Source organism: Jaculus jaculus, chromosome 19 (genome assembly GCF_020740685.1).
Source record: "Jaculus jaculus isolate mJacJac1 chromosome 19, mJacJac1.mat.Y.cur, whole genome shotgun sequence".
NCBI classification, from domain to species: Eukaryota; Metazoa; Chordata; class Mammalia; order Rodentia; family Dipodidae; genus Jaculus; species Jaculus jaculus.
The window spans coordinates 24,040,494-24,057,344 of NC_059120.1; the positions used below are offsets into that span (position 1 = coordinate 24,040,494).

Sequence of the window (16,851 nt, forward strand, 5' to 3'; positions counted from 1 at the left end):
CACGCTGACCTGGAATTCACTATGTAGTCTCAGGGTGGCCTTGAACTCACGGTGATCCTCCTACCTCTGCCTTCCGAGTGCTGGGATTAAAGGCATGCGCCACCACGCCCAGCCTGGTGAAAGAATCTTTAATGGCTGCATGCAATATTTACTTGTCTAGAGGCTGGAGGCCTTTGAAGCTTTCATCTCTGTAGCGCCAGGCTATCCTCAAACCCAAGGCAATCCTACCTTGGCCTCCTAAGTACTGGGACTAAAGGTCTGTGCCACTATGCATGGTTCTTCTCTATATCTTAACAGCCAGCCTGTTAAGTCATGGAGTGCCCAAGAACATGCAGAGTAACAAGTGGGTATTGGAACACTTTTCACACAACCACTCGCATAGATTCTTAGACTTCAGGTTCACTTGGGAAGTTGGCATTTACTGTCCTCTTAACCCTATTTAGGTGATGGGGATTGAACCCAGGACCTTGTACTGGCTACACAAATGCTCTACCATTGAGCTACATGCCCAATCCAGCTAAAGTGTTTTATTTTTCTCATGCCACAATTTTCCTTATAACATCTACTGCTAAGTTCCTCAGCTTTCTGTACATGATATTAGCATTTAATCTCTCTAAATATTCTTCAAACTGTGTATTTCTCATTTCCTTATTCAAGTAGGTATTGAATTAAGATTTCTGAGTTGAGTATTTAAGTTTATGTACACTTGAAATAATGAGTTCTGGAAAAGTTAAAAAGAACCACCTATGAGCCAAGCGTGGTGGAACATCCTTTAATCCCAGCACTCAGGAGGCAGAGGTAAGAGGATTGCTGAGTTCAAACCCAGCCTGAGACTACATAGTGAATTCTAAGTCAGCCTACCACAAACAAACAAAGTACTTATTCACATTAACTTCTGGATGACTGGTTTCAACTGGAGGTGAAAGGGCTCAAACTCTTATCCACTCTGAAAAAACAACAGTGGTTTACCAAACCATGTATTGCTATGCATATTTGTAGTTATGGGGGTGTAGAGATAGACAGTACTTTTAACAGCAGTCATTCATTCTAGACATAAATATCTAGAATTTTCAGTAGCCTGTGACTTGAAGAAAATTTATTACATTAAGGCAGACTCCAAGATCTGCCATGTAGCTGATATTTTCATAGTGTGAGAAATATCAAGCTGACATTATGCTGTTTCTGTGATGGTTACTTGTAAATGTCAGAGTGCAGAAACTTATTCATGGGACTTCAGTGTCTTATGGTAGTGTCAATTTAAAAGACATTCACATCGACTTTTTATTTAAACATGCTAAATGAGGTATGAAAAGCAGGTTAAGAAATCAACAGAGAAAGGAAAAGCAAAGAAGAAACCTATTGACTAGAAAATTTTAAATACAGTAATAGATTGCCATACTCCACATCAATTTCATGGACCCCTTGCCGACAGCAGGCTCCAGCCGCTGCCTGACAGCTGTAATCATGCTGTTCATATAATTTCACTCATGCCACATGGTGGATTCAGAAAATTAAAAATAGGATGAACACGATTCAATTTATTGTGTAGATCATCTTTAACAAATAAGTCAAATAACCACATTAATATTTTCCCACCGCTTTCAACAGTAACATTGAATTCAAGCTACAATCATATCTTGGTGGTATTTTAAATGGAAATTTTATGCTGTTCTCCAAATCTCTTTTGCAGTTAATCATGAACCCACTGTACTATTTTGGAAATAACTGAAAGGAATACTTTTTCTTTCTTTTAAAACAAATTGGCCACATTATAGGTAATTATGAATTTAAACAAACCTTTGTCTTCCCAGTGATGTGCCTGGCTCCTAATTGTTTGGGTTCACTGAAATCTTGTGGCATCCTTCAAGAAGCTTTTCTTCTCCTGTGTATGTCTTGTCAGATTTCCTTTCTGTTCCTGGAAGCCAGTATCTTTTTCTGCCACCAATTCCATTTTTAGCAACAGGGGCAATGATGGTGGTGATAGTAACATGGATTCAGTCCTAAAGTCAGTCAGGTTTATTCAGACTTTGGCTGGAGTCAATGACAGAAGAGAGTGTACCAACCTAAAATGAGCTTAGGTCAAGATTCAAAGAGGATTATTTTATCATTAAAGTTCAGGAGCTATAAGGGCAACAGATGCATTGTGTCCTATGCACTGAATAGGTTTATGGTCTTAAATCATGGGCCCCAGTCATCAAGGACTCTCAGAACAGGTCTTTGAAGGCAGGGAAAACCGGAGGGGACAGTGATGATAGGCACCTCCCCCGCCTTTCTGGGAAGGAAATCACACCATCTGTGCCTTGTCCACAGCGCCTGAGCCAGTGACCACTTCAACACCCTGGAGGTCATTACCAATTCAGGCCTTTTCTGGGATTCCTCGACCGCCAGAGTCATGAACATCTACAGAATGGAGGAGAATTTGTCTGGTTGGCTCAGGGTGGGGCCTGGGCCGCAGTTCAAGAAGCCAAACAAGTTGGCCTTGTTTGGTGCGGATGGAGAAGGTGAAAGAAACTTGGCAGTTACAAAAGCACCCCTTGGGGCGTTGCAGGGAGTCCTCCACCAACAACGCAGGTAGCAGGTGCGCTGGGCAGGTCATCTGTGGCGGAGACCGATTGGTATGATGCCTTTGAACTCAAAACAGAAGTCTGTGGCTGCCACACGCAGTTAGCTGGTAGGTGGGGGCGCCTGGGCGGAGTTTATGGTCGCTCGCCCCGCCCCCCGCGCCCCGCCCCGCCCCGCCCGCCCTGCGCCCCGCCCCTCGCGCCCCGCCCCTCGCGCCCCGCCCCCGCCCCTCGCGCCCCGCCCCGCCCCGCCCGCCCTGCGCCCCGCCCCGCCCGCCCCGCGCCCCGCCCCGCCACGCCGCGCCGCCTCTCGCTGGGTTGCTGGGGCTCGGGCGCCCCCCGGTGGCCACAGGCCCGCTCTGCTCGGCCCGCGCAGGCCGTGGCGGCGGAAGGAGAAGCGCCGGCCCGGCTGCGGCGCGACATGGTCGAGGCCGTGGCGGAGGAGCTGTCGGCGCTGGCCGCGATCTTCTGCGGGCCCCGCGAGTGCGAGGTGCTGAGCCGCTCAGGTGAACGACCCCGCGCCGCCCGCCCGCGTGGGGAGGCTGGGGCGGCGAGAGGGCCTGCCGCCCGGGCGCGGAGGGAGGCGGCCGCCCGGCCCGCGGGCTCCCTGATCTCGCCAGCCCGGTGCTTCGTTCCCCGGGCACCCCGACCGCTTCCAGGTTGTCAGGCAATGTTCGTTGAGTGAAGTGTGAAGTTCCTCCATTGCTCAGCCTGAAGCTTACCTCCCTTATTATTTCCAACCTGAGGGCCTTCCTCCCTCACGCGTGTTTCTAGACCGCCCAGAGCGGCTGCTGGACGGGCTCGCGACGCAGCCCACGCCCACGGAGCGGCCTTGTGCCCTCCGCACGTGAGCGGGGCGCGGCGGTCCCCTGGAGGAGCCTGCCCAGTGGTTTCATTTTATTTCATTTTGCTTTGGTAATAGCGAAAACTCTATTTCTATCATGGCCACTAATTGCCCTTACTGAGAGAGTCTAAGTGATGCAGATCATCTCAGTTTTTACTTAGTGCTTTTTACTCTTGCATTGTGTAACTACCATGAATTTGACATTCTGACGGTAAGTTGCTTGACCTTTAAGAAGGTCGCCTAAAATGTCTGGGCTTGAGGGAGCCGTCCAGGAGGAAGAGAGCTTCACTGTTTCCATGAGGTGAGTTATTCGCTCGCAGTGGGAGCTGGCTCCGTGGCATTTATTCTTTCCTGCATTCATCCGTCTACACTTTCCTGGAACACTGTGAGGTTTCAGGCACTTATGAACCTTCTGGAAAATGGAGCTGCTTTATTTTAGTGCCCACGCCTACCTTGTATCATTTTGAAATTTCCTAAGAATCCATTATCAAGGAAGGATTTACTTTCAGCGTTGTCACCCTGTTCTTATTGGGTAACATTCCTAATTTGTCACCATCTCCCTCTCTCCACTGCTTCTTATTGATAATTATTTCAGCCCGAGGCACCTCTATTTAAAGCGATCCTTAAGTTCTCTGAATTCCTTTATCATGGCTCAGTAGGGGGTATGTGGAAAAATGAAATTGTGATGTCCCATCACACCTTGAAGAAGTGGAAGTGGTCTAGGTTATGAGTTCACTAAATACTTCTAATGGGTCAGAACCCCCCCCCCCAAGTGTGGAAATAGAGAACCATTTCTTCCTTTTTTAAAAAAAATTCTTATTTATTGGAGAGAGAGGGGAGAGAGCAAGAGAAGAGGCAGATAGATATATATATAGAGAGAGAGAGAGGGAGAGGGAGGGAGGGAGACAGAGAGAGAGAGAGAGAGAAAGAGAGAGAGGGGGGAGGGAGGGAGGAAGGAAGGGAGAGAATGGACACACCAGGGTCTCCAGCCACTACAAAAGAATTCCACACACATGTGCCACCTTGTGCATCTGGCTACGTGGGTACTGGGGAATCAAACCTGGGTCCTTAGGTTTTGCAGGCAAGTGATTTAACCGCTAAGCCATCTCTTCAGCTCAGGAACCATTTCTTAATATTGAGAACACTGGGCCCTTTATCTGCTGTTAAATTGAGCATGACTTTCAAGCCATGCCTCCTAATTAATTTAATTCAGTGTTCTGGCATCAATAAGTAATTGAATTATAAAAGAATTCAGTGTAACAACTTAGGACATTTTGCTGCTGAAAGGTTCATTGGAGAGGAGAGCAATTCGGTGATTGAAGTCGGGATGTTTGGTGCTTACAGCTGGGCATTCGGGCAAGGTAAGGGCTTTGTCAGAACGTAGTAAATCTGCAGCAGGCTGTATAGCAACCACTCTCACAGTCACCCAGATTGGGGTGGAGGATGCAGCACTCTGAACCCCATCATTTCCTTCCTGGCAAATCAGCTCCTCCCTGTTGTCCACTGGAATTAGGAGGACATTGCAAAGGATGTGTATTTCTGAGGAGGAGCATACGGAGAAAACTGACTGCTAGTTCAACGGTCGACTCTGAAGGTCTGAAATTGAAGAAATTCTCCAAGAGTTGGAAGAATTGGGCTCTGGTGATCAGTGTTAATTTATCCTAAGAGTTTAAGGGACTCTATCTGTATTTTGGCCTCTGTTACAGCTAATTACAGTAAGTTCATGGTAAGAGGCATCAGCTGTAACTTATCTTAGGGGTACACATTATATAAACACCCACACTCTTGACTAGGAGAGAGGGATGATGGTCAGGGGACTTGTTCCAGCCCGATGCCTGGTATTCAGTTCACGGCCAGGTTCAATGTCCCCACCACCTTCCTGATGTTTCTGTGCATCTTGCTTGATAAGAGGCATTCTTGGCTATATTCTTGGTAAGAGGCATGCTTGGCTATATTCTGCACAAACGATCACTAATGCTCAGATTGGTTAAGTAACTGCTGAGCTCCACAGTGTGTGGACTGCGCCCTGCTCCTCCACGGAGCTGGGGCTGTGGTCTCAGGAAACTGGTTGCTAGAGAGCAAAGAGAAGTGTGCAGAAAGAGAGCATGAACACCCACACAACAACACAGGCATGGGATCGGCCTTGTGTTCAGAACAACCCTGATGGAGGAGGTACATTCTTCATGAACGCACATGTGCCCTCCTGGGATAAGTGAGGCTGGCATTGTTTACTTTTTAGAAAAATATTTATTTATTTATTTGAGAGAGATGTGTGTGTGTGTGTGTGTGTGAGAGAGAGAGAGAGAGAGAGAGAGAGAGAGAGAGAAAGAGAAAGAGAGAGAGAAAGGGTGTGCCAGGGTCTCTAGCCATTACAAATGAACTCCAGACACATGGACTACCTTGTGCATCTGGCATACATGGGTACTAGGGAGTTGAACCTGGATCTTTGGCTTCGTAGGCAAGTGCCTTAACTGCTGAGCCATCGCTCCAGTCCTCGTATTATTAGTATTTTCATTTTCCTGGTGGAGTCAGGGAGAATGCATTACTGTTTTTAATGCTCATTATTATGGGAGCTATAGTTTTGGAAATCATCTCAAAGCAAAAAGTTGTAAAATGGAGGTGGGGAGGGAGAGATGACTTGGTGGGTGAAGTTCTTGTTGTGTAAGTATGAGGGCCTGCATTTGGATCCTCAGCACCCATACAAAAGCTAGGCGTGGTAGTGAATGCCTGTAATCCTAGTGTTGGGGAGACAGAGAAAAGAGGGTCCCCTGGGCTTATGGCTGGCTAGCTCCATCAGTGAGCTCTAGGCTCAGTGAGAGGCCCTGTCTCAAAAACAAGGTGGAGAGCAACTGAGGAAGATCCCAGTGGCAATCTCTGGCCTCCACAGTCACTTGCACACAAGTGCACGTGTGCCCACTCACATAAGCACTCACACGATTGTGCATATCACACACATGTAAAAAATTTATAAAATGGGAGGTATATGAATTTAGCATCACATGATTTATTTTTCACAGTACCCCTGGAGTGAGTTTTTATATTTTATTTCTTTGAGAGACAGATGGAGAGAAAGATAAAAATAGGTGCACCAGGGCCTTTAGCCATTGCAAACGAACTCCTGATGCATGCATCGCCTTGTACATCTGGTTTACGTGAGTCCTGGGGTATCAAACCTGGGTCCTTTGGCTTTGCAGGCAAGTGCCTTAACTGGTAAGCCATCTCTCCAGCCCTAATTTTTGTATTTTATTGTTTATTATGGTGGTTTAAATGTAAAATAACCCCATAGGCTCATGTGTTTCAATACTTAATCCCCAATTGGTGGTACTGTGTGAGAAGGTTGTAGAACCTTTAGGAGGTAGAGGCTTGCTGGAGGAAGTGTGTTACTGGTGGGGGCATATTACAGCCAGGCCCCACTTTCTCTCCTCTGTCTCCCTTTCTGCCTGCTGACAGGATGATGCGATACCGACTTCCTGTTCCAGCCACGGTTTCCCTGCCATGACGGACTCTACTGTAAGCCGAATTAAACCCCTTTCCTTCAGCAAGCAGCTTCTGAATGGAGATTTTCCCTAGCAGCAAGAAAATAACTGACACAGTCATCTGGTGTTCAGATTGGATTGCACTCTCTTGAAGACATGTTATGATGGTAACACATAGAGTCAGGTGTTGCCTACTGACTGTCGGAACTGAACTCACCTCTGTAAAACTGACTCACCCTCATATGTCACTTCCAAAGGATGAGATTGACACTTGTACTTTCATTTCTTTTTAGTCTTTACATTTTTGGTTTTCTTCTATAATCACATTTTAAAAATACATGAAAGTCCAGCTGAAGCATAAAATAAGGGTGTATGTATTTATGTTGAGATGCCTGGGAGGAAGATGAGAGAAAAGCCTGTTATGTGAAGTATGAAGACAGTGCTGGAAGCTTTTTAGTGGTTTTCTTCACAGTCTGAGTACATATAAAAGCTGCAAGTAGTGATAATAATAACAAGCAAGTACAGTGAATTGAAGTTTGTATATGGTATGTACATGATTTCCTTTCTTATTAAAAAAACAAAGGGCCATTCTTAAAAAAAATTATTGTTATTTGCATGGAGAGAGAGAGAGAGCGCGTGCAGGAGAAAGCAAGAGAGCACAAAAGAGAAAGGAAATGTGCACGCCAGGGCTTCTTGCCACTGCACACTCCAGGTGCATGCAGCACTTTGATCATCTGTCATGCAGGTACTGGGGGGATTTCAACATTGGCTGTCAGGCTTGTAAGCAAGAACCTCAACCAGTAATCCATCTCTCCAACACATAATTTCTTTCTTTTAAAATTTTTTTCTTTGAGAATGAGAGATAGGGAGAGAATTAGCATGTCAGGGTCTCTAGCCACTGTAATCGAACTCCAGAGGCACGTGCCACTTTGTGCACATGTGCAACCTTGTGCATTTGCGTCACTTTGTGTGTCTGGCTTTACGTGGGACCTGGAGAGTTAAACCTAGGTCCTTAGGCTTTGCAGGCAAGCGTCTTAACCTCTAAGCCATCTCTCTAGCCCAATTTCTTTTCTTTAATGTTATTTATGTATTTTTAAGGTGGAGGAGAGACTGAGAATGAATAGGAATGAATGTGCATGCCGGGGCTTCTTGCCACTGCACACAAACTCCAGACACATGCACCAACCACTTTGTGCATCTAGCTTTACATGGATTCTGCTGAGCCATCTCTCCAGGCCTAAGTGATTTTTAGTGTGTGTATGTGTGTGGTGTGTGTGCAGGTGTGCATGCATGTGGGCTCTAAGTGAATCCTGAACAACTCATCCTATTACATTTTGCTTATCTTTCGCAGTGCCTCTATGATGCGCTGCACTGATGTAGTTTGTTGTGCGTAGGCTTTCAAGTAGAGAGAAACTTTAACAGCAGCATTAGGACAGAATTTGGGTTCTAGTTTGGTTTCTTTGGCATGAATTTCTGTTGTCATGGGTATGGATAGGAAAGTGATTGCTTTCATGTGTTTGTCAGACAGGGTAAGGTTGGGTTATTCATGGTGTTTTGATACAAGATCTGTCTGACCTCAAATTCAAGATTCTTTTGCCTCAACCTGTTTTGTTTGTTTGTTTGTTTGTTTACTTTTAATTTGCAAGGAGAGAAAGAGAGAAGAGGGACAGAGAATGCTTCAACCTGTTGAGTGCTTCCATTACAAATGTGCACTGCTGTGTATGGCTAGGAAGGGTAAGGGTTGAGCCCATTTCAGTTTTGGTTTTAGTTATGAGGTCAATACATTTCCTGCTCGAGGGGCAGAGTTAGTAGCATTGATAAGAAAGAACTAGTGAATATGTATATGACTTTGAACCAGAAGGCAAAGCCAACACCTCTTGGTAGGGTGTTTAGACAGATGAGGCAGACTTGAGGACTAGGACAATTTTACTTTGATAGGGCAACCATCACTTCTTTAGAATATCAGTGTTTATTGAGAATAATGAGTTTGCGAGTTAATATCCTAGTTTTGGGGGGGAGGAGAGGGCAGGGGCAAAGATTAGCATTAGATATACACTTAATTTTGTGTTATCCATTCTATTGCTAAGGTGTTAATAACCTTGAATAACTTCAAAAGAGATAATAACCTTCAAGCAGAGAAATTTTGTTTTTTTATTAGGTAAAAATATAAACCAAAACAGATTAGACTTGGAGTACATGAGATATATGAAAAGTTCTGGGGTAAAAAGGAGCCTGTGTAATTGCTTTTAGAAACTAAGGCAAATGAGAAAGGAAAGGGGAAGATACATTAGAGTTTTAGGGAGAAAATGAGTTTTTAAAAGATTGTATAATTTTTTTCACCACATTAAATATCAGTGGAATGGGGTGCGTTGTTGGGCTTTTCATTTTCTTTAGTGATCACGTCATTTTGTGTGGTGTCACTTTTCAGCCACAGAGTGTATGTGAGGCAGAGATACACGGGGAAGATGCTAACCCTGTCTTCATGATTAAAAGCATCAGAGCAGGTTTTATTCTGAACACATGACCAGTAGCTTCACAGCTCCCTAAAGTGAAAGCCAGTATTTCTTCCCCACTGGTGTTCTGTGTGCTGACAAGGACCTGAAAATGGCAGAGGGGAAAATGACAATTGGTAAGGATCTGCCTGACACATGATAGCCACTCACGACTTGCCCTGGGCTGTGTCTCCTGTCACTGCACTGGGCTGGAACATGTGGGTGTTTACATGGCCAAGACTGGAGAACTCACAGTTACTGTGAGAGCTTCCTGTAGCTGCTGCAACAAATAACCCCAGATGAGATGGCTTAAAACAACACAGACTGAATTTTAAAGTTCTAGAGGATCAGTTGTTCTGGGCTGAAATCAGCTTGTTGGCAGGGCATCTCTCCCCAGAGCCCCAGCTTGCTTGTCAGTGCTGTGCACCGCCTGCTATTTGGCTGAGGGCTTCGTCCTCCATCGTCAAAGTCTCCAGCACAGAGTCTTGGTTCAGCAAGTGTATTGCCTTCTTCTGGGGTGAAGTCTCCCTCTCCCTTCCCATTTAAGGGCCCTTAGGCTGGCACTTACGGCCACCAGGGTAATCCAGGACAATTTCCCCATCACAAGATCCTCAGTCATGTCTGCAAAGGCCCTTTGCTATGTAAGCAGATGCATTCCCAGGTTCAGGGGAACATGGTGTGTCCATCCTAGGGTTTGTTAGGTAACATACTACAGGTACCTATATAATTAACATTTACAAGTTTATTGTTAATCCTCCTCCCTTTGTTTGGATGTTGTGTGTGTGTGTATGTGCATAATATGGTATGTGTGTGGCATATGTGATCTATGTACACGTATATACCCATGTGTTGTCCTGTGCACCTGTCTGTGGTGGCAGGAGCAGAATGTCAAGTGTCTTGCTCTATTGCTCTTCCACCTGTTCTTATTTGAGAAACCCACACCCTCTAAAATCTTTCCTTGCTTTCCAGTGGCATTGTGGAGGTCATTTGCAATGGCTGAGTGCAGAACTGCAGAGAGAAGGGATGTTAGAAGTCACTGTGTACAAGTAGTTAGTTATGTTGCAACTGATTTATGAGAAAATGGATGTGGGTAGTGAGAATTCTGTTCTGTGAAGACTGAAAATGAAGGGATAGAAAAACACAGGTCTGAAGCTCGAGTTGAGAAATGGTTGTGCTGGATATATATATTTTTTGAAACAAGGAAATGACCAGTGTTTTGTGAGACAAAGAAATGTTAGAGAGTAGGTTAGATATCCTCAGCGCAAAAAGTTCTAATGACTAGAGTAGGTGGTTAGGGATGGTAGGTTTGCTGTGGGAGAAAAACACTTCTTTCTAAAAACCTGAAAAGGAGAGAGCAAGATGGTTACAAAAAAAAAAAGAATATTTATTGTCAAGTGTTTGGGAAGTTCCTAAGTAGCAGCAGAGCAGCGACCCCCACTGCTGGGTGCCTGGCAGCCTTCATAGCGTTGGCGCTAAGAAGACAGCACCCCTAGATGGGGTAGATAGTGCCGCTTACCACATAGCATGTAACATGCTCATATTGATTCTCTTTATCTCACTCCTGAGGGGATATGCGTTATACTTTTCTCATTGCCATGACTAAGTACCTCATGAGAGGCAACTTCAGGGAAGGAGGGATTATTTTGGCTCACAGTTTCAGGCCATCATGGTGGGGAAGGCATGGCCACAAGAGAGGGTCTCAGCTATGGCAGCAGGAGGATGAGGCTGCTTGCTTGTATCCGGGCATCTCTGGAAGCAGATTCTGGACAGGAAGCTGAGCAAGGCTGTGCATCTTAAGGCCCACCTTCAGACATCTAGTTCTTCAATAAGTCCCATCTCCCAAAGGCTCTATAGCCTCTCACCTTCTCTGTCCCTCAAACCATAATACAAAGGATGGTGTAGGGGTGGATGTGTGGACATTGTGGATCCTTGTCACAGCTGAGAAATACTACCTTAGGAATTCTCCAGTCTAGAGATGGATAAGTTTGCCCAGTTTTAAACACCACATACTCAGTATATGCATGTATCCAAATACTGCATGAAGTATCACAGAAATATATACAATTTTTATGTTTTTATACATTTGAAGGAAAGTCCAGCTCCCAGTCTATTATGCAAAGTCCCTTTAGCCCTTTGTTCCAAAGCCATTCAGTTCCCAGGTCGTGGAGAACACATACACGCTGATATTTCTGTATACTGTATGGATGTGTGTTTATAAGTGAGGACTTTGTGGGTGTAGAAGTCCAGGGAGATCCTTTTGACTGTGTCCACCCTTTATATCACCCACCCTTTATATCTCACCCACTGTGTGCCCTAGGGTGGTACAGTTCCTGGAGTTTGGCATGTGCTTAGTGAATGTTATTTGAATGATTAGTGGGCGAGGGTCTTTAAAACTTCTACTTCCTTCTTAAGAGAGAATGTGAAATCCTCTGAGGACTACTGGAGAGTTTATTCAACCTAATGGTCCCATGTTGTCTGTAGATCTGTAATGCCCATTTCACATTGCTCCCTGACCTACAGGGAGCCTATTTGAACAATACAATTTTTTTTTTAGGGCTAGAGAGATGGCATAGAGGTTAAGGTGCTTGCCTACGAAGCCTAAGGACCCAGGTTCAATTCCCCAGTACCCATGTAAGCCAGATGCACAAAGTGGTGCATGTGTCTGGACTTTGTTTGCAGTGGTTAGAGGCTCTGGCACACCCCTTTTCTTTCTGTCTCTTTCTCAAATAAATTATATTGATATTTTATACATGTATATCATATACTATACAAAGAAATCGTTAAAAAACTTTGAAAGCAAGCGAGAGAAAGAGAGAGAGGGAGAGGGAAAGAGAATGGTTATGCTAGGGCCTCTAGCCACCGCAAACAAACTCCAGACTAATGCGCTACCTTGTGCATCTGGCTTACATGGGTCCTGGGAAACCTAAGCCCTTTGGCTTTACAGGCCAATGTCTTAGCTGCTGAGCCATCTCTCCAGCCCCACATGTATAATATAAACTTAGGTTATGCAAATTCAGCCTTTGGAACAGTTGTTGTCTGTATTCTGGGTGATGACCAGGAATAGTAGTTCTTTTTAGCCGGTATTAAAGAAAATCGGTATGGCAGCCGTGCTTGGTTTTAAATGAATGAGTGTGTAACAGCGCTTTTATATGTGCAGAATCAGATGGCTGGGAAGCAGTTTGAATGTTGTTAGGTGCTTTAAAGTGAAGATACGTTCAAGTTTGGGTTGTTGAAGCTGTTAAGCAGCAATCCAGGTATGAAAATGAGAAAGATTTGGCTGCTTCCTTGATGAACAGGAATAAAATCAGGGCACAGGGAAAGAAGGAGGTAGAAAAACAAGTTGGCCTCAAAGAGATTCATTTGCACCGGTTCTGTTCTCCGCTCTTCTGCCTCCTGCAGAACCGGCTTGACGTTTTATCAACTTTCTGAAAAGTGGGTGAAGTGATGTGGAACACATCAGAGGGGTGAAGCTGAGCAAATCTGAAAGACAACACGATTCTTCCTCTCATATCCGTGCGCTTCCCTCCCTCTGAGGGAGCCAGAAGAGGCTGAATTGATCTCCACTCAATTTCAGTTCATGCTGCTGCCTTCACTTTACACTGATACTAAACGCATTTGAAGTCCGAAGAGCGAGTGCAGGCTTCGCTGCCACACAGGCACATCCGCTTCTCTGGAACCCTGCAGCCACCCAGGATTCCAGCGTGACTTACCACAAGCCACCATCTGTGGATTTAGTATAGAACTTGTGGAGCAACTGCTCTGATTGCTGATTTTAGATACAGAGGGACTATTCTGTTTAATGCTCAAGAGTTCATTAGCAAGCTTCATAATTATTTGTGAAATGTCACTGGGAAAATGTATGATACAAATTCTTTTTTGGTAATTTGGCAAAAATGTGTTAAAAGTATAAATTTCAAGTATGAGTGGTGATATACTTACATACATGAGTTCATGTCATTATGGCCGGAGGAAATAATCTATAAAATCATGGCCTTCTTAGTATTGTATGTCTTTTCATGAAATAACTATGAAAAATGAATTGACATTTGAAAGGGAAATTTTAACTTATTAGTATTCCACTGAGGTTGAACTATGTACAGCTAATGATTATTTCTGGATGTCTTCCAGAGACAGATGGGACTGTGTTCAGAATTCACACAAAGGCCCAAGGACTTGTGGATGCAGATATACCCTTGGAGTTGGTGTTCCATTTACCGGTCAATTACCCTGCATGTCTCCCTGGTGTCTCAGTTAACTCTGCGCATCTGACCCGAGGCCAGTGTGTAACTGTGAAGGAGAAATTACTGCAACAAGCAGAGAACCTGCCTCCAGAACCGATGGTTCATGAGCTGGTTCTCTGGGTCCAGCAGAATCTCATGCATATCCTCAGCCAGCCGGAAACTGGAAGTGGCCATGAAAAGTCTACTTTCCCAAACAGCACGACTATGGGTGATGGATTATGGATAACTCTTTTGCATTTGGATCACATGAGAGCAAAGACTAAATATATTAAGACTGTGGAGAGGTGGGCTTCCAATTTAAGGCTCACAGGAAGACTGATGTTCATGGGTAAAATAATACTGATTTTACTACAAGGAGACAAAAATGACATCAAGGTGCCAGAAAATTTACTGCTGATATGAATCTGTTTGTTTTCCACTCAAGACTGTGTAACCTTAAGCATATTTTATAGCAACAGGCTAGATGAATCATTGACATGCTTTGGTTTTCCCCATTATCATATTACTGGTGCCTCCTTCCCTGTTTAAAAATGCCCAGTTCCTAATTACAACCAGAGACTTGTAAAGCCCAAGGATAATAGACAATTGTATTTAAAAATCATGCCACTTAATGAAAGTGACAGGTTATAAAAAAGTTTCTGTGACACACGTGTTTGTGTAATTAGCAGTGGACTTCGGCTGTATAAATGAGCATTGAGGGTTGGTGCATCTCCATTTTCTTTCCATGGTTAGGCACAGTAAAGTGTCTATCTGTGAGAAGTCCACAAAATGTGATACTTGTTGGCAGTTAAAAATACATTCCGAGACTCTAATTTTGTACCCGTAATACCTTGTCCCTTCTCAGGGAGATTTCGTGTTGTGGAAGTGGAACCGTCAGCGTTGTCAGCCTGTCACCTTCTCCCTTTCTTCCTTTTCCACCTGACTTGCCTCAGCAGCTGCTTTCAAAGCCCTCATCTGCAGATTTCCCCAGCTCTTATTCTACAGCCCTCCAGCCTGTGTTATGAAGGACCAGATGTGGAAAACTGCTTATTATATTTTAAATTTTAGAAGAGTTACAAATCATCTAATAATTTCTACACTTTCAAATAGGCTGGGTCAGGAATCATTATGGCAGAATGTGTGTAAAACAGATTTAACATGTACAGAGTATAATCTTAGTGATTTGCAGATTATTTGGCCCATTCTTTTCCAAGGTAGCCTCTTACCACAAAGCTCCTTGGGCATTTGCTTAACCAGGCTCATGCTGGGTTACAGTGCACAGAATAAATAATACTCCTGTATCCTTCTGAGGAACTTTACAGGCAACTTGTAGTGTGTCTGTAGAAATACTAGCTGATAAATGAATACAACTCTCTTTGCTTCTGTTGAACTAAAAGCTCGGGTTTTTCTTTTACCCAGCCCAGGCATATTAGGATAAACGCAGTGTTTTGCAGATGATATTGATCAGATTGATTCATCAACCAATTAACATGGATTTATTCATATGACTGGAACTGTGCTAATGTATAGAAATGATTTTTGAGTGTTTTTAACTAGCTGTCTCTAAAACGTTAGTTTACAAGATTTTCTCAGCTTTCTTTTTTGGGTAGTGTGTTGCTGTAGCCCACACTGACCTGGAATTCACTATGTAGTTTCAGGGTGGCTTTGCACTCATAGCAACCCTTCTACCTGTGCTTCTGGAGTGCTGGGATTAAAGGCATGCACCACCATGCCTGGCTCTTAGCTAAATCTTTAAGAGTGTTTCCTAGGCTCAAGAAAGCACAGGTGCAGGTATAGACGGAACAGTAAGTGTGTGGCAGTGGCTGTTCAGAGCTGGGTTAGTAATAGTAGTAACAGCGCTGTGCGCCAAACATTCCTGCGAGTGCTTTGCACTTACTGCTTCACTGAATTGCCACACTTCCCCAGGAGGTGGGTCCTGATAGAAAGGTATGGGCGCTGTGGGCGGGGCTTGCAGGGCTTACATAACCAGCCTAGACTGGGGACTACTGCATGTCCGGTCCAGATTTAAACATGAGCAGGTTGGTCTTATCACTCCTTAACTCCTATATGCAGAATAGCATTATTCTCCTCCTATGAAACTCACCATGTAACTCTTACTGCTCTGTTCAGAGAGGACTCTTTATGCATGAAAATCAGCTTGTAGCTTTCTCTTTTTTAACTGTTCTTTTAAAACCTAGGGCTTTGTGATGCCAAGTAAGCTATGTGTTTAACATACTGATTTATCATTTAGGAGTACCTGGTTCTTCAGAAAACCTCCAAAGTAGATGTGGACTCAAGTGGAAAGAAATGCAAAGAGAAAATGATTAGTGTACTATTTGAAACAAAAGTGCAGGCGGAACACAAAAGGTATAATTTAGTACCATTGCAGATAGAAAAGCAACTCTGAGAAATCGAGGCTTTTCACGAGTCTCTCTTGTATAATGCAGGTTTCTGGCATTTGAAGTCAAAGAGTACTCAACGTTGGATGAGTTACAAAAGGAATTTGAAACTGCAGGACTCCAGCGGCTGTTCTCAGAGCTGGTACTGGGGCTCGTGAAGTGAAATGGATGGAAGAACCTTTTGGTAAAACAACAGAATTTTTTGTTTCTTTTCTTTTTTTTTTCCCGCCTACTGATTTGGGATGTAGCTAATTGAAACAGTCACAAGGGAGCATTTACATTTTCTCCGCAGCAAAATCATTCTCCTTTCAGGAACTAAAGCAAGTTGTTTTATAGAATTCTTAACCATGAAAAGACCTGTATTCTAACGTTGCCAACAAAGACTGGGTTCACTAGATAGAACACTATTTGGAACATAAATAAAAAAAGATGATGGCAAATGAGCTGTTGTTTCTATATAGACAATTTGTTTGGAAGTGTGCAATTTTCAGGCTAATTTTCTTGTAATTAAATGATTTTTTAAAATTGATTTGTTTTCATGTTTACTTTTTTCTTGTTTGCAATTTTGGCATTTAATCATGATTCTTTCTCATTCAGCTAATTATGTCTGTGTTAAAGCGAATGTTAAGAAAAATATAACACTAATTTCTTTGTGTTGTTGCATAAATCGTTGGCTTAAATACAAACCAAAGAAATTCTATAGGATCTGATTTATAATTGCTTTCTTTGGGGTTTCAGAATAACATGGTGCTTGCTAACTATAGGACTAAATAGTTTAAATTAAAATCTTTTCCTTTTTTGGAAAATTTAACTTCAGGTTTTTCAAAGGGGAGAAGTATTTATTCCACAAAGTGAACTT

The 16,851-nt window shown here is 43.7% G+C and overlaps 1 protein-coding gene across 4 annotated transcripts; it reads left to right on the plus strand.

Moving 5' to 3' along the window:
- Positions 1-2,943: 2,943 nt before the first annotated feature.
- Rwdd3 (RWD domain containing 3) lies at positions 2,944-16,521 on the plus strand. Of its 4 annotated transcripts, none has more exons than XM_004663958.2 (4): positions 2,944-3,067; positions 13,502-13,989; positions 15,845-15,960; positions 16,041-16,521. In XM_004663958.2, exons 1-4 carry the CDS (start codon positions 2,983-2,985, stop codon positions 16,153-16,155), a joined length of 804 nt encoding a protein of 267 aa, XP_004664015.1. In that variant the 5' UTR covers positions 2,944-2,982; the 3' UTR covers positions 16,156-16,521. The 4 variants fall into 4 exon arrangements, with proteins under 4 accessions (XP_004664015.1, XP_044994611.1, XP_044994613.1 ...); XM_045138676.1 differs by having other exon boundaries at positions 2,961-3,067; positions 13,508-13,989; XM_045138677.1 differs by lacking the exon at positions 2,944-3,067 and adding an exon at positions 4,653-4,766.
- The last annotated feature ends 330 nt before the right edge of the window (positions 16,522-16,851 follow it).